Source organism: Ranitomeya imitator, chromosome 1 (genome assembly GCF_032444005.1).
Source record: "Ranitomeya imitator isolate aRanImi1 chromosome 1, aRanImi1.pri, whole genome shotgun sequence".
Classification (NCBI taxonomy): domain Eukaryota; kingdom Metazoa; phylum Chordata; class Amphibia; order Anura; family Dendrobatidae; genus Ranitomeya; species Ranitomeya imitator.
In genome coordinates, this window is record NC_091282.1 from 1,188,974,844 (window position 1) to 1,188,993,860 (window position 19,017).

Here is a 19,017-nt window from a genome sequence, read left to right on the forward strand (position 1 = left end):
ATGATTAGAGGCATCATCGGTATTGTGTTCAGAATTGCTCATGTTAATACTAATATATGGTTATAAGAAAGGAAAACCCATTTAAAGGGAACCTGTCACCCCCAAATCAAAGATGAGCTAAGCCCACCAGCTTCAGGGGCTTATCTACAGCATTCTGTAGATAAATAAAAATAAAGACAAAACAAGAAAAAAAATAAGTATAAAAAAAAAGAAAACTGCTGCCCCGCCCTGATAAAAAAAAACATATTCCATATATAAAAATAATTGTACCAGGAAGGTGAAGGTTTCTTTAATGTCACGTTGAACTATGCATGCATTTTAAATGTATTATGGAATAAAATGTGATATTTGTATTATTTTAATTAATTTTTAAACTTTTATTTTTTTTTAAATCCTTATTTTCTAGTGATGAGCGAGTATACTCGTTGCTCTGGTTTTCCCGAGAATGCTCGGGTGATCTCCGAGTATTTGTTAGTGTTCGGAGATTTAGTTTTCATCACCTCAGCTGAATGATTTACAGCTGCTACATAGCTTGATTACATGTGGGGATTCCCTAGCAACCCGGCAACCCCCACACTGTTATGATCTGGTGGTTTAGGAGCAACATGGAACGAGCTCTGAAGGAAATGGTATCTGTACTGACCGCAGTCCCTAAGCTCAACACAACACTAGAAGTAGCCGTGGGATGCTCCTAACTCTCCCTCCCCTAGCCTAAGAGCTAACTACCCCTAAAGATAGAAACAGGAAAACTATCTTGCCTCAGAGAAAATCCCCAAAGGATAGATTAGCCCCCCACAAATAATGACTGTGAGTGGAGAGGGAAAAGACATACACAGAATGAAACCAGGATGAGCACAGGAGGCCAGTCTAGCTAGATAGATAGGACAGGATGGAATACTGTGCGGTCAGTATTAAAAACTAGAAAAATCCACGCAGAGTTTACTAAAAATCTCCACACCTGACTAAAGGTGTGGAGGGTAAATCTGCTTCCCAGAGTTTCCAGCAAGACAGAATTAATTCATACTGATAAGCTGGACAAACATAGAAGCACAAAACGGATAAGTCCACAATCTGTGGACAGAAAAGAGCAAGCAAGGACTTAGCTTTGCTGAACTGGTCAGGATAACAGGGAAATCCAAAGAGATGTGAATCCAACCAGGAACCATTTACAAGTGGCACTGGCTGAAGGAAAGAGCCAGGCATAAATAGCCGAGCAGAAAAGACAATCAGTAGAAGCAGCTGCTGACAGCTAAATCCAAGGAGCAGCCATACCACTTGAAACCACAAGAGGGAGCCCAAGAGCAGAACTCACAAAAGTGCCACTTACAACCACCGGAGGGAGCCCAAGAGCGGAATTCACAACACACATGTACTCAGCCTGGCTAGCAGCTGTAAATCATTCAGCTGCGGGGATGAAAACTAAATCTCCGAACACTAACAAATACTCGGAGATTACCCGAGCATGCTCGGGAAAACCAGAGCAACGAGTATATTCGCTCATCACTAGCATTTTCTTTTTCCATTGTATTTTATTTCGCACATTATCCTGAAAAGCTTTGCCAATTATTCTCTGCACTTCACAACAAGATTTCGATCACCTTACCACATATTGCCCAACATATAATGTTGAGTAAAAATTCAGCAGACAGGAGTGTAGGGACTATGAAAACATAAGAAAAAAGCCAATGCTATGGAACTGCAAGATGAATCATCAACAACAGGTTACTGTACTTAGAGATTCCAGGAAAATAAAGAAAATAATTTGGTATTCCATGTGCGGTGCTATAATGTGCGCCTGACCGGCCACATCACATCCCGATGCATCATTCATCTCCTGAAGAAAACACATCTTTATGCTTCACAATGTGGGACCTGTCGGCAGAAGTCTATTTGCAATGCGGAAGATTATGCAAAGTTTTTCCATCATAGGCGGTTAACTGTGATATTGACCAGGTAATTGCTTTTTCCTCGTGCCATGATTAAGATGCAAATCATAGAATGGGAGATGTTATCATTACCGACGACGGTGAAAGGTGCCATATTACAAGGGTCTATGTACAGGATGAATGGAGTCAGAGATCACAATGGAAAGTGACCGCACTCTTATTGCCTGGTGGTGGTTCATCCCTAAATTTTAAGTTCTTGTTCAGTCTTAAATACTGTTTGAGGAATATGTTACCTCTACATACAGTACATTATAAATGCAGGGCTGTGGAGTCGGTAAGCCAAACCTCCGACTCCTCAATTTCCATGATACCGACTCTGACTCCACCAAAATGGGCTCCGACTCCAAGACTCAGACTCCACAACCCTGCCAGGGCTGAGTAGTCGGTAAGCCAAACCTCCAACTCCGACTCCTCAATTTCCATGACACTGACTCCACCAAAATGTGCTCCGACTCCAAGACTCAGACTCCACAACCCTGCCAGGGCTGTGTAGTCGGTAAGCCAAACCTCCAACGCCGACTCCTCAATTTCCATGACTCTGACTCCACCAAAATGGGCTCCTACTCCAAGACTCAGACTCCACAACCCTGCCAGGGCTGAGTAGTCGGTAAGCCAAACCTCCAACGCCGACTCCTCAATTTCCATGACTCTGACTCCACTAAAATGGGCTTCAACTCCACAGCCCTGTATGCACGTCCATAGTCTTACGACTTCAGAAAGTAACAAGACTTGAACTCTAGCGCCACCTATTTGAAGTAGCAATCTCAAAAGTCAATTTTTCGACCCTTTAACGAGACTTGCCATATCACTTAGAATAAAAGCCAAATCTGAGTCTGTTTCAGGGTGTTGCCCCTTTTCAGTGCAAAGCATAAGATCTGGTTTGACTGTATAAGAGACCTCTGACTGGGTTTGTAGGGCATGATTTGGCTTTTTTTTTCCTGGGACAGGGATACACCTCCTCCAACTTAGTGTCTTCCAGCAGCTGGTACAGAGTCACCATACACCCAAGCCTCCCAAGGTAGCTAGGATTACAGGTGTGTGCCTCAGCACCCAGCTGGGTTCGCTTGGCGCAGTCAGTCAACCGTATAAATCGGATGGAGATCAGAATACAGTGCTCAGACTGGTTGGCGGCTCTCCCGACCTGAGTGTAAAAGCTTCAAGTACCGGTATTTCTGTGCAGTTGTCATGCTCGGGTTGGGAGAGTCGCAAACCAGTTCGAACATTGCGTTCCAATCTCCGTTTGATATATATGGCTGTCTGACAGTGCACTAAGGGGTAAGGTTTCTCCTTGTGGCCTATCATAGTACAATTAATGACTGTAGCAAACAGAATGGTAAGGTGACAATTTTGTTCCAAGAGAGTCACCTAGATCGGAATAATCTCTGATTCTGGCCATTGCCAGAGAAAAATAGCTGTCATTAACATCCACAGCCATCTGAAAGCATTGCAATCAGTGCTAAATGGATTAAACCTCCTGGATTGGACGTATCTCTGATCTCGGCTGTTGCTGTGGCAGATGTGTTGTGAATTACAGTCTTCCTCATGAGGCTGGTCTCCTGCCTGACTGCTGGATGTACAAGTAGTAAAATGGGTTTATAATCAGTAGAGGTCCAATCTGAGGAACCCCGACTGATCTTGTGAGTGAAGGAGTCACATCACCGATTTAGCACGTCATCCCATTCTCAGTTGTCCTTGCACAGTGATGTTACATGATACCTGGCTGTTCAGGGTACTGTAGCTAGCCCCTTAATTCTCAGAATATGTGGGGGCAAAAATGCCCATCCAAGCATATCTTAGCGGTATACAATTAACATGCAAGATGGGAATACCTCCTAATATCATGGTCAAATATGGTTCTGCACAGGAACCTCCATATCCCTGGTAAGAGCATTAGCGGAGTTTTGCTTTTTACACCATGCTATATCAAACAGTAACTTCTCCAGGATTAAGACTCCTACTTAACATTAACATTTGTATTTAGTCTTAGGTTAAGTCAGCGCTAATACTGTGCAGACTAAGTGACAGGATTAATTACGTCTCTCTTGACAATCACATTAATTAGACATGGCGTCTGGATCTCTCTACTTAGTAACACCTGTCATCTCAGTGACGCCCGGCGCTACCTGAGAATTAATGCCATCCGCTTCTTACCAAGAACACAAACGCGAAAACAAATCACCCCTGACGAATATAAATGAATGAACAAATTAACAAAGGAAATGTCAATTTATTTGTGGCAGGAATGATTCCCAGGTTATCATGCTGCCAGATCTCAGGGGATTCCGGGTTTATTTATTCCTATTAAGCTTTGCGCGTTACTACAGCAACCTGTTGATGGGAAGGATGATGACAGATCGGGCGCAATTAACTCATTGCTTATGAATACAAAATAGGATTACAGATACACCAGAAGAATACAGAAGACTTTGGAAATGGGGACAAAACTTACATAAAGCTCAACTCCCTTTAGCAAGGTTATATAATCATTATTGCGCCATAAGCATAAAAATAAGGGGGGAGCCATTCATATAGATATATATATATATATCGGTTTGAAAGGTAACATACTGCAGCCTCCACTAGAGGGAGCTCCATAACTTTGTGCATACAGCTTATACATTGAATTCAATACAAACACTGTATGCAGAAAGCTCCCTCTAGTGGTGACAGCAGGTAGTCAACAAGTTCTCTCTTAATTCATACATTTTAACTATTTTAGAAAAAAAATTGTACTGAAGAGCGAATATTAACTTTGAAATGCAAATATTGTGACTATTTAAATAGGTAATACTTGTCTACAGTACATTGATGATTGAGCAGTGACAATTAAATAATAAGTTTATTTGCTGCCAGTAGACATACTTTCAGTAAAGTGGCCAGGCAGCTTGTGACGCTATTAACCAATAAATTATCCTATACCTACAGATAAATAGCATTTTGAAAGGTGACAGGTTCCATGTAAGGACTCCATTTTGGGTTAGTCGAAGAGGGCATATGGACAGGGTAGGATCTATGCTGCCCCTTACAAGCCCATACATTGTTTTTTTCCCATTATAATCAATTACTCACTGAGTTATTCTTTTTGTTCATCTGAGTTTTTTAAAAATAGGGATTTTTGTGTACTCACCGTAAAATCCTTTTCTCTGAGCCATTCATTGGGGGACACAGTCTGTGTCCCACGGTCTGTGTCCCCCAATGAGGCGAAGGAGAAAATTCTTGTCATTGATACTGTAATATTAAATTCTTTGGTCTTTGCTTTTTCTTAAATATGAAAAGCTTTCAATAAAAATAAAATTGTTAGAAAAAATGGACGGGAAAAGGTCACATCTGAAGTAGAGTGTCACCCCAGGTTAAGGACAGATTGCTTTGGTGATTGTCCCGGGTGGAGTAAACCAAATACTGCCCAAACGATAAGAAAAGAAACCACCCAGGCAGTAAGGTCTCACTCACACGAGCATACACATTGGGAGAGTGCTATACGATATTTTATCAGATCACTGCAGATTAGTGTGTGAAAAAAATGGCCGCATGCTGCGTGTGGATCTGCTAATCAGATGACATGCACGCATGCAATTCTATGGGTGTGTGCAAAACATTTGACTGCACACGGATGTCATCCGAGTGCAGTCTGAGACCGAAGACTCAGACCATAAAGAAGATGGAAAAATTAAGTTCTCCATCTTCTTCACGCCTGTGTTCAAATTTTCGAGAGAGAGAATGGGATCATGTTGACACTCTGCTCAAACTCGGAGCAGAGTGTCATTAAGATAATCAATCCGATTCTCTCAAGGAAAGAATATACGATCATGTGAACGCTGGCCTAAGATTATGGAGTTTAGTGATGGTACCATCAGAAATAAAGTGAAACCTTTGTGCATGGGTGTGGTGAAAAGTTTGCACAAAGATAGTGAGAGACATTGATAATGGATATCCAAATGAAGCTGAAGAGCTATTTGTATATCTGGAGCCTCTGTCACTCCAGCTCTATGCTATGCTGACAGCATCTATGCTGTGTGACTTCAAGCAATGGATTTTATGAACGTAACACAAATATACTCAAGGGTAACGTAAAAAGGGAAGACCTGCTACAGGAAGATGCCGCACCTACACCCAACTGGTCTCTACGCAGACTAGAAAGACCCTAGCCACACACTTCAAAAACACCACCTTGGACCTGGCTCCCAAAAGACCATCGAGGGGTTTCTCGTACCTCCTGAGAGGAGGCAGCAACACACTGCCAAGAAGAGAAGAGGAAAGTGTGCATTAAGATACAAAAAGCAGGGTGAGAAAATTAAAACGCGTTCATATAGGTTAGAGAAGGAACGCTAAGGAGAACCGGAAGTAAAGGGAACAAGTATTCCTTTCCCAAACCAAAAGAGGTGAAGGGAAGAGGAACTAGGAAGGAAAACAAACAGACTTATAGCAGGATTTCACCTGGTGTTCTTCATACAAGGTAAAATGAAGGGCTGGAACTCCTAAACCCAAGGCCACCTAAAGGTATAGCCAGCAAGGAAATGTAGTGAAGGGTGAACATATCAAACCCAACCCAGAATGTGATAGGGCAGACAAAAAATGGAAAATGTAAAACACCTCGAGAGAAGAAATCCATAACAGAAGAACAACGATACTTGGACATCAGCATTTGGACAAAAAAAAGCAATAGCTCAGCAGACTGGGGAATTGACCACGCAGCAATAGGTCAGCGGATCGAATCCCCAAACCGAGTCATGACAAAGGAGTCATCCATGAAGCAGAAGGAGGTGGCGCTGGGAGGGGAATATAACTGTAATAACAGATGCTTTAGATCTACAAATAGTTTGTCAGCCTCATTTGCATATCAATTCAAGTGCCGATTTCTCAGTTATGGAGGAACAGACTGGCCATGTTAAATTATTGCTGGACAGCTCTCTGAAAGAGCTACATGCACATATAAATAGTATGGGGGTGAAATCTTGCTGACAGACTCTTTTTAAGCCAAGCTTCTCATTTGAGTAAAGTTTCCACTTTAAAGAGACGGTGTCGTGTTTATCCTTCCGTGATGTCACAGGAGAGAAATTCCCAGTGTGGACTTTTCATTTAGTTTTTGGGCAATTTAAATAACAAGTTCTGGAAACCACGTATGCATGGATTATAGATAATAAAAAAGATCAAAATATCACTCCAAAAGATAAAATCTTTAAAAACGCTCCGATTAGTCTCAGGCATCTATTATATTCTGGAACTCACAATGCAGGACCTGTACAGTGCACTATAAAGCTGGCCATGCTCAGCCTTAAGTGGACAAACCCGCCAATATTGACAAGTTTGGCCAACAGTCTAATGTGTATGGGAGCGACAACCAAATGTTGGTCAGCAATGATGACGATTTTGGACTGCTGATCGCACTGTTCTCCATGAGATAAGACGCCGTCCGACAGTTGTCTGGAGTAAAAAAAATAGAACGTTTCTCCATCTTCTCCATTCTGTCAGTCCGTGAAAATCGGACCCCACCTAAATGTCATCCGAGTTCAGTCCGATATTTTCCACAGACCCATAGAAGTAAATGGCCGAGTGTGTTCCGATTATTGGAAAGCAACTTGCGCATGCTGCAATTTCTTTGTCGAACAGAAAAAAATCGGACATGTTCACTGTTATGAAAGGCAATTCAGTACCACAATGGACATAGAGGTCAGCGCACATACAGTGACCTGGCAATAACCCAAAAAACAAGAACGAGCTCTGAGAAGTGGGAACTCTGTTGACCGCAATCCCTAATCCTCTCCAACCACACTAAAGGCAGCCGTGGATTGCACCTAACGCTGCCTATGCAACTCGGCACGGCCTGAGAAACTAGCTAGCCTGAAGATAGAAAATAAGCCTACCTTGCCTCAGAGAAATACCCCAAAGGAAAAGGCAGCCCCCACATATAATGACTGTGAGTTAAGATGAAAAGACAAACGTAGAGATGAAATAGATTTAGCAAAGTGAGGCCCAACGTTCTGAACAGAGCGAGGATAGGAAAGGTAACTTTGCGATCAACACAAAACCCTACAAAAACCACGCAAAGGGGGCAAAAAGACCCTCCGTACCGAACTAACGGCACGGAGGTACACCCTCTGCGTCCCAGAGCTTCCAGCAAGCAGAAAAAAACAAATTGACAAGCTGGACAGAAAAAAACAGCAAACAAATAGCAAAGAGGAACTTAGCTATGCAGAGCAGCAGGCCACAGGAACGATCCAGGAGGAAACAGGTCCAATACTAGAACATTGACTGGAAGCCAGGATCAAAGCACTAGGTGGAGTTAAATAGAGAAGCACCTAACGACTTCACCACATCACCTGAGGAAGGAAACTCAGAAGCCGCAGTACCACTTTCCTCCACCAACGGAAGTTCACAGAGAGAACCAGCCGAAGTACCACTTGTGACCACAGGAGGGAGCTCTGCCACAGAATTCACAACAGTACCGCCCCCCTTGAGGAGGGGTCACCGAACCCTCACCAGAGCTCCCAGGATGACCAGGATGAGCCATATGAAAGGCACGAACAAGATCGGGAGCATGGACATCAGAGGCAAAGACCCAGGAATTATCTTCCTGAGCATAACCCTTCCACTTAACCAGATACTGGAGTTTCCGCCTTGAAACACGAGAATCCAAAATCTTCTCCACAATATACTCCAACTCCCCCTCCACCAAAACCGGGGCAGGAGGATCAACAGATGGAACCATAGGTGCCACGTATCTCCGCAACAATGACCTATGGAATACGTTATGTATGGAAAATGAATCTGGAAGGGTCAGACGAAAAGACACAGGATTAAGAACCTCAGAAATCCTATACGGACCAATAAAACGAGGTTTAAACTTAGGAGAGGAAACCTTCATAGGAATATGACGAGAAGATAACCAAACCAAGTCCCCAACCCGAAGTCGGGGACCCACACAGCGTCTGCGATTAGCGAAACGTTGAGCCTTCTCCTGGGACAAAGTCAAATTGTCCACCACATGAGTCCAAATCTGCTGCAACCTGTCCACCACAGTATCCACACCAGGACAGTCCGAAGACTCAACCTGCCCTGAAGAGAAACGAGGATGGAACCCAGAGTTGCAGAAAAACGGTGAAACCAAGGTAGCCGAGCTTGCCCGATTATTAAGGGCGAACTCAGTCAAAGGCAAAAAGGACACCCAGTCATCCTGATCAGCAGAAACAAAGCATCTCAGATATGTTTCCAAGGTCTGATTGGTTCGTTCGGTCTGGCCATTAGTCTGAGGATGGAAAGCCGAGGAAAAAGACAAGTCAATGCCCATCCTACCACAAAAGGCTCGCCAAAACCTCGAAACAAACTGGGAACCTCTGTCAGAAACGATATTCTCCGGAATGCCATGCAAACGAACCACATGCTGGAAAAACAATGGCACCAAATCAGAGGAGGAAGGCAATTTAGACAAGGGTACCAAATGGACCATCTTAGAGAAGCGATCACAGACCACCCAAATGACTGACATCTTTTGAGAGACGGGAAGATCTGAAATAAAATCCATAGAGATATGTGTCCAAGGCCTCTTCGGGACCGGCAAGGGCAAAAGCAACCCACTGGCACGAGAACAGCAGGGCTTAGCCCGAGCACAAATCCCACAGGACTGCACAAAAGTACGCACATCCCGCGACAGAGATGGCCACGAAAAGGATCTAGCCACCAACTCTCTGGTACCAAAGATTCCAGGATGACCAGCCAACACCGAACAATGAACCTCAGAGATAACTTTATTCGTCCACCTATCAGGGACAAACAGTTTCTCCGCTGGGCAACGATCAGGTTTATTAGCCTGAAATTTTTGCAGCACCCGCCGCAAATCAGGGGAGATGGCAGACACAATTACTCCCTCTTTGAGGATACCCGCCGGCTCAGATACACCCGGAGATTCGGGCACAAAACTCCTAGACAGAGCATCCGCCTTCACATTTTTAGAGCCCGGAAGGTATGAAATCACAAAGTCAAAACGGGCAAAAAACAACGACCAACGAGCTTGTCTAGGATTCAACCGCTTGGCGGACTCGAGATAAGTCAAGTTCTTATGATCAGTCAAGACCACCACGCGATGCTTAGCTCCTTCAAGCCAATGACGCCACTCCTCGAATGCCCACTTCATGGCCAGCAACTCTCGATTGCCAACATCATAATTTCGCTCAGCAGGCGAAAACTTCCTGGAAAAGAAGGCGCATGGTTTCATCACCGAGCAATCAGAACTTCTCTGCGACAAAACAGCCCCTGCTCCAATCTCAGAAGCATCAACCTCGACCTGGAACGGAAGCGAAACATCTGGTTGACACAACACAGGGGCAGAAGAAAAACGACGCTTCAACTCTTGAAAAGCTTCCACCGCAGCAGAAGACCAATTGACCAAATCAGCACCTTTCTTGGTCATATCGGTCAATGGTTTAGCAATACTAGAAAAATTGCAGATGAAGCGACGATAAAAATTAGCAAAGCCCAGGAACTTTTGCAGACTTTTCAGAGATGTCGGCTGAGTCCAATTATGGATGGCTTGGACCTTAACAGGATCCATCTCGATAGTAGAAGGGGAAAAGATGAACCCCAAAAATGAAACCTTCTGAACACCAAAGAGACACTTTGATCCCTTCACAAACAGAGAATTAGCACGCAGGACCTGAAACACCGTTCTGACCTGCTTCACATGAGACCCCCAATCATCCGAGAAGATCAAAATGTCATCTAAGTACACAATCAGGAATTTATCCAGGTACTCTCGGAAGATGTCATGCATAAAGGACTGAAACACTGATGGAGCATTGGCAAGTCCGAATGGCATTACTAGATACTCAAAATGGCCCTCGGGCGTATTAAATGCAGTTTTCCACTCATCGCCTCGCTTAATACGCACAAGATTATACGCACCACGAAGATGTATCTTGGTGAACCAACTAGCCCCCTTAATCCGAGCAAACAAATCAGATAACAATGGCAAGGGGTACTGAAATATAACCGTGATCTTATTTAGAAGGCGGTAATCTATACAAGGTCTCAGTGAACCATCCTTCTTGGCTACAAAAAAGAACCCTGCTCCCAATGGCAACGATGACAGGCGAATATGCCCCTTGTCCAAAGACTCCTTCACATAACTCCGCATAGCGGCGTGCTCAGGCACAGATAAATTAAACAGTCGACCTTTTGGGAATTTACTACCAGGAATCAAATCGATAGCACAATCACAATCCCTATGCGGAGGTAGGGTATCGGACTTGGGCTCATCAAATAAATCCCGGTAATCAGACAAGAACTCAGGAACCTCAGAAGGGGTGGATGACGAAATAGACAGAAATGGGACATCACCATGTACCCCCTGACAACCCCAGCTGGACACAGACATGGATTTCCAATCCAAAACTGGATTATGGACTTGTAGCTATGGCAACCCCAACACGACCACATCATGCAGATTATGCAACACCAGAAAGCGAATAACCTCCTGATGTGCAGGAGCCATGCACATGGTCAGCTGGGTCCAGTACTGAGGCTTATTCTTGGCCAAAGGCGTAGCATCAATTCCTCTCAATGGAATAGGACACTGCAAGGACTCCAAGAAAAACCCACAACGCCTAGCATACTCCAAGTCCATAAAATTCAGAGCAGCGCCTGAGTCCACAAATGCCATGACAGAATACGATGACAAAGAGCAGATCAAGGTAACGGACAGAAGAAATTTTGACTGTACCGTACCAATGGTGGCAGACCTAGCGAACCGCTTAGTGCGCTTAGGACAATCAGAGATAGCATGAGTGGAATCACCACAGTAGAAACACAGCCCATTCAGACGTCTGTGTTCTTGCCGTTCAACTCTGGTCAAAGTCCTATCGCACTGCATAGGCTCAGGTTTAAGCTCAGGTAATACAGCCAAATGGTGCACAGATTTACGCTCGCGCAAGCGTCGACCGATCTGAATGGCCAAAAACATAGACTCATTCAGACCAGCAGGCATAGGAAATCCCACCATGACATCTTTAAGGGCTTCAGAGAGACCTTTTCTGGAAACAGCTGCGAGCGCACCTTCATTCCACTGAGTGAGTACGGACCACTTTTTAAATTTCTGACAATATACCTCTATTTCATCCTGACCCTGACACAGAGCCAGCAAATTCTTATCTGCCTGATCCACAGAATTAGGCTCATCATACAGCAATCCGAGCGCCAGGAAAAATGCATCGATATTACTTAATGCAGGATTCCTTGGCGCAAGGGAAAATGCCCAGTCCTGAGGATCGCCACGCAAAAAAGAAATAACGATCCTAACTTGTTGAACTGGGTCACCAGAGGAGTGAGGTTTCAAAGCCAGAAATAGTTTACAATTATTTTTGAAACTCAGAAATTTAGTTCTATCTCCAAAAAACAAATCAGGAATAGGGATTCTCGGTTCTAACATAGAATTCTGAACCACAAAGTCTTGAATACTTTGCACTCTTGCCGTGAGCTGATCCACACATGAAGACAGACCTTTAATGTCCATTGCTACACCTGTGTCCTGAACCACCCAAATGTCTAGGGGAAAAAAAAGGCAAAACACAGTGCAAAGAAAAAAAAATGGTCTCAGAACTTCTTTTTTCCCTCTATTGAGAATCATTAGTACTTTGGCTTCCAGTACTGTTATGAAAGGTAATTCAGTACCACAATGGACATAGAGGTCAGCGCACATACAGTGACCTGGCAATAACCCAAAAAACAAGAACGAGCTCTGAGACGTGGGAACTCTGTTGACCGCAATCCCTAATCCTCTCCAACCACACTAAAGGCAGCCGTGGATTGCGCCTAACGCTGCCTATGCAACTCGGCTCGGCCTGAGAAACTAGCTAGCTTGAAGATAGAAAATAAGCCTACCTTGCCTCAGAGAAATACCCCAAAGGAAAAGGCAGCCCCCACATATAATGACTGTGAGTTAAGATGAAAAGACAAACGTAGAGATGAAATAGATTTAGCAAAGTGAGGCCCAACTTTCTGAACAGAGCGAGGATAGGAAAGGTAACTTTGCGGTCAACACAAAACCCTACAAAAACCACGCAAAGGGGGCAAAAAGACCCTCCGTACCGAACTAACGGCACGGAGGTACACCCTCTGCGTCCCAGAGCTTCCAGCAAGCAGAAAAAAACAAATTGACAAGCTGGACAGAAAAAAACAGCAAACAAATAGCAAAGAGGAACTTAGCTATGCAGAGCAGCAGGCCACAGGAACGATCCAGGAGGAAACAGGTCCAATACTAGAACATTGACTGGAAGCCAGGATCAAAGCACTAGGTGGAGTTAAATAGAGAAGCACCTAACGACTTCACCACATCACCTGAGGAAGGAAACTCAGAAGCCGCAGTACCACTTTCCTCCACCAACGGAAGCTCACAGAGAGAACCAGCCGAAGTACCACTTGTGACCACAGGAGGGAGCTCTGCCACAGAATTCACAACAGTTCACTGCCTCATTGAATTACGTAGGAACGAGTGCTGTCCATCAAAATGACGGATAGCACTCGTCCGATTACTACGGTCGAGTGCATGAGCCTAAGTTTGGTAGGAGTCTTTCTGGCTTTCTGGACCACCACCAATCCTGAGAATAAACGCTCCTCCGCACTGCATTCCCTTAGAAAGTTTTTTTCTGCACAGTCGAGCTTACAACCCCCTCCATCACCGAACAAGGAGCGCCCCATTTAAGAGTAGACAGTAGTATCGTTTTGTAGGAAAAAGTTGTGAAAAAGCGGAGATTGCTTTACTAGACAGAGGAAAGCTTCTGTAGGGTGGAAATTTTGTGCACAGCATGATGCCAATTTCGCACATAGGTCGTGTCCAAGACAACATGGTCATACCCAAGACAACATGGTTGTACCCAAGACAACATTGTCGTACCCAAGATAACATGGTCGTACCCAAGATAACATGGTCGTACCCAAGATAACATGGTTGTATCCAAGACAACATGGTCATACCCAAGACAACATGGTTGTACCCAAGATAACATGGTCGTACCCAAGATAACATGGTCGTATCCAAGATAACATGGTCGTACCCAAGATAACATGTTCGTACCCAAGATAACATGTTCGTACCCAAGACAACATGGTCGTACCCAAGACAACATGGTCGTATCCAAGACAACATGGTCGTATCCAAGACAACATGGTCGTACCCAAGATAACATGGTCGTATCCAAGATAACATGGTCGTATCCAAGACAACATGGTCATACTCAAGACAACATGGTTGTACCCAAGATAACATGGTCGTACTCAAGGTAACATGGTCGTACCCAAGATAACATGGTCGTACCCAAGATAACATGGTTGTACCCAAGATAACATGGTCGTACCCAAGATAACATGGTCGTATCCAAGACAACATGGTCGTACCCAAGATAACATGGTCGTATCCAAGACAACATGTTCGTGCCCAAGGTGTCCTGCATTTTTAATAGAGGGCCCATTGAACTATATACGGTACAAACTGTATATAGCAAATCAATAACTGTGATCATTCTACATTTTCAGCTTCGGTATTATATCCAAATGCATTGTGGCAAACAGTATAAACACTAGATGGCGGTAGACACTTGTGTAAATGATTGACACTTCCCATGGACACCACAGAACGGTGCGGACATTCTAAACTAGGAGCATGTACCTGTTTTTCTTGCACCAGCATCTCCTGGAAAAGTTTGATTTTGGTCTTTCTTTCATCTTCCGCTTTGTCAAGCTCAATGGATAGATTATCTCTAAGCTCGTGTTTCATACTTTCACATTCTCCTAACGTCAAGTTAGTAATTTCCGGAAGTGTCTGAAGAAATAACTTTTTCACCAGCTTTTCAAATGTCTGTGAGGCACCGGTGTATAGTTCCTTGAAGATATGACATGTATGGACATTAGTAGGATCACAGCACTACAGCGCTGAGGGGATCACATGTGACCAACCCCCCACAAAAATCTTTAATTTGCAATAGTAAAAATCCCCTATATAACGGGATCTACCAATTTAATTTGTATGGGGTCTTCCGACTTTCCCCAATAAATGATTGGCATGTTGAATTGAAATGCCTGATCCTTTGGCTGCTACGAAACAAAACCTCAAAACAATTATTTTGTGAAATATTTATTCTACCTATTTTACATTAAAAAACTACACATACTGTAACTAGACATCCACCCAACCCTAATAACCGTAAAAAATAATTTAACTGATTATTTTGTGTATTACCTTAACAGTGTAAACAAAAAAAATCCTGCCAAAGTTTTTTTTCTATATTTTACTTGAAAAACAACAAATTTATTTTTATATAAATTACTTAATAAATTACAAATAATAATAATAATAGTAAAAAATACATTATAAATACATTAACAAAACATTAATTTACTTTAACCCCCGTACACATGAAAAAAATGAATAAACTCCAATACAGCTGTAAAAAAAACCCAAATGACATTTCTCCCATATAAAACATGTCCTTACTTAAACAACTAGACAGGTAATTATATATAAATTTATATATACTGTATATATATATATATATATATATATATATATATATATATACTAGCTGAAGAGCCCGGCGTTGCCTGGGCATAGTAAATATCTGTGGTTAGTTATATAGTTATAGCACGTCACTTCTCTTATTTTCCCATCACGCCTCTCATTTTCCCAATCACATCTTTCATTTTCCCCCTCATATCTCTCATTTTCTCCCTCACTCCTCTCATTCCCACATAACACTTGTCATTTCAACCTCACATCTGTCATTTTCCGATCACTCCACTATTTTTCCTCACTCCTCTCATTTTGCACTCACACCTTTTCATTTTCACCTCACACCTCTCATTTTCACCTCATCACCTCAGTATATACATGTTTGTCATCTCCCTTATATATAGTATACATCTGTATGTCATCTCCTGTATATAGTATATACCTGTATGTCATCACCCCCGTATATAGTATATACCTGCTGTGTGTCATCTCCCCTATATATAGTATATACCTGAATGTCATCTCCTTCTATATATAGTATATACCTGTATGTCATCTCCTCCTCTATATAGTATATACCTGTGTGTCATCTCCCCTGTATATAGTATATATCTGTGTGTCATCTCCTCCTGTATATAGTATATACCTGCATGTCATCTTCTATATATAGCATATACCTGTATGTCATCTCCTCCTGTATATAGTATATACCTGTAGGTCATCTGCTGCTGTATATAGTATATACCTGTGTGTCATCTCCTCCTGTATATATAAGTACCTGTATGTCATCTCCTCCTCTATATAGTATATACCTGTGTGTCATCTCCTCCTGTATATAGTATATATCTGTGTGTCATCTCCCCTGTATATAGTATATACTTGTGTGTCATCTCCTCCTGTATTAGACCTCGTTCACACGTTATTTGCTCAATATTTTTACCTCAGTATTTGTAATATAAATTGGCAGCCTGATAAATCCCCAGCCCACAGGAAGCCCTCCCCCCTGGCAGTATATATTAGCTCACACATACACATAATAGACAGGTCATGTGACTGACAGCTGCCGTATTTCCTATATGGTACATTTGTTGTAGTTTGTCTGCTTATTAATCAGATTTTTATTTTTAAAGGATAATACCAGACTTGTGTGTGTTTTAGGGCGAGTTTCGTTTGTCAAGTTGTGTGTGTTGAGTTGCGTGTGGCGACATGCATGTAGCGACGTTTGTGAGATGAGTTTTGTGTGGCAACATGCGTGTAGCAACTTTTTGTGTGTCAAGTTGCATGTGACAGGTTAGTGTAGCAAGTTGTGTGCAGCAAGTTTTGCGCATGGCGAGTTTTGCGCGTGGCGAGTTTTATGTGTGGTGCCTTTTGAGTATGTGCAAGTTTTGTGTGAGGCAACTTTTGCATGTGTTGCAACTTTTGTGCATGTGACAATTATTCTGCGTGTGCAAGTTTTGCGTGTGGCGAGTTTTCCATGAGGTGAGTTTTGCACTTGTGGCGAGTTTTGCAAGAGCCTAGTTTTTGCATGTGGCGAGTTCTGCGCGTGGCGAGTTTTGAGCGGCAACTTTTGTGTTTCGACTTTTATGTGGTGAGGTTGGTGTATTTGTGGTGAAATGTGTGCCGAGGGTAATATGTGTTCAAGCACGTAGTAGTGTGTGGCGCATTTTGTGTGTGTGTTCATATCCCCGTGTGTGGTGAGTATCCCATGTCGGGGCCCCACCTTAGCAACTGTACGGTATATACTGTTTGGCGCCATCGCTCTCATTCTTTAAGTCCCCCTTGTTCACATCTGGCAGCTGTCAATTTGCCTCCTACACTTTTCCTTTTCATTTTTTCCCATTATGTAGATAGGGGCAAAATTGTTTGGTGAATTGGAAAGCACGGAGTTAAAATTTCACCTCACAACATAGCCTATGACGCTCTCGGGGTCCAGACGTGTGACTGTGCAAAATTTTGTGGCTGTAGCTGCGACGGTGCAGATGCCAATCCCGGACATACATACATACATACACACACACACACACACACACACACACACACACACACACACACACACACACACACACACACACATTCAGCTTTATATATTAGATATATATATACACACACACACACACATATATATATGTGTGTGTGTGTGTGTATACAAAATGCAAAAACAGATGGTCAGCCATTAAATCCTTTTCAGACTTGGTCATTAAGGGGTTAGTCATCAGTTAAAATAAAGGTGCTTGATACCATAGAACAGCTATCGTTAAGGAACAGACATAGAAGCCTCAACAGGAAGTAACGACCTGGTAGTAGTTGAATATAAAGTAATGAACGGAAGGCGACCTAAGGAATGCAATGAATCTAACATCTTGTACAAAGTGTCACTGACACGTGGGCGTTACGCCCCTCTGGAAGACCTGGTGTTAGACCTTCACATCATGTAATGAATCGCAAATCTTCTTCTTTAGAGATGGTGTGATTTGTGTCCCATATTAAATGGATTTAGTTTGCTCTGGTGCTGAAGAAGTTAACAACCCTTTCCATGCTGGTCAGAAACCTGCAGCTCCATTTCAGCGGCTTCTGATTTGGTCATCATTACATCTTCTTATAAAAACTGGCCAGACTGTCCCTGCTGGTGAAAGATTTGTTTTCCTTTGCTGTGTTCTTAAGGTAAGTGGTTGGAGTAGAGATGTTGTAGGAGTGCTACATGGTTTGCTGTAGTACATGTGTGTTTATTTCCTGGTCCCTGTTGCCATTTAGTTTATTCCTCCCTGTCCCTATCCTCCCCCTATTGTTGGTGAATGCTTCTGTATGTATGAGGTTTTCGGTTATCCCTGTTTTGTCTTTGTGTCTTGTTTACCTTATATTTCTGTCTCATGCCTCTTGGGTAGGTGGAGGGGGCAGATCAGGGTTTAACAAGAGCAAAGAAAGGTTGGAGACTCAGGCCTCTCTACCTTAAAGAGCACCCTCGGAATAGGGATGGATAGTTAGGGTCCCAGTTCCATGGACAGTTTGAGGCCCCCCCTTCCTTACTGAAGATAGTCACAGAATGACAGTCACCTAAGCCTTAAATGCCCGGATAATATTACAATAATGTCACCAGGTAGCTGTTTAGAGATTTCACATTGGGGGTCCAGAATCTTAAAGTTACAGTTGTGACTCTGCTGTTGTCAAAGCGTTTTGTCCAGGTGACCAGGTAAGGGAACACAGAGGTCATGAGGCAGGTCTAGATTGTGGCTTTCTGGAGGGGATTCATTCATTTTTAGGAATATCATAATATACCTTGCAGAGTTCAGCAACAGCATCAATGGCTTTACAGTCCTCTTCATCTTCTAGTGCGCCCTGAAGTTCTCTCTGATCTTCTAGAAGTTTATGATACTCCTGGGTAAGTGATAGTGTAAAAAGAAAAGTTTACAGCACAGTTCAAATCTACACAAAAAGTTGAGCAACTTTGTAAATACTTCACTTTTGTCATAGTGATTATGAGTCATGGATGGAAGGAGTGGTTGTAGCTGTCTGGGCCGAATGGAAAAGAAAAAGGAAAGTTATTGACTAAGATCCATGAGAACGCCACTGGTGAGAACCGAT

General features: G+C 43.0%; 1 protein-coding gene across 4 annotated transcripts in view; it reads right to left on the minus strand.

The window, feature by feature from the left end:
• Positions 1 to 19,017, minus strand: part of EVC (EvC ciliary complex subunit 1) — a 122,567-nt gene that overhangs the window by 13,020 nt on the left and 90,530 nt on the right. For 3 of the 4 annotated variants that reach the window (XM_069744827.1, XM_069744828.1, XM_069744830.1), the window contains exons 11-12: positions 18,712 to 18,810; positions 14,599 to 14,811 (exon numbers count right to left, since the gene is read on the minus strand). In XM_069744827.1, coding sequence (XP_069600928.1) covers positions 14,599 to 14,811; positions 18,712 to 18,810 — 312 coding nt within the window. The remainder of the gene's footprint in view (positions 1 to 14,598; positions 14,812 to 18,711; positions 18,811 to 19,017) is intronic. The other variant, XM_069744829.1, reaches the window with a different exon arrangement.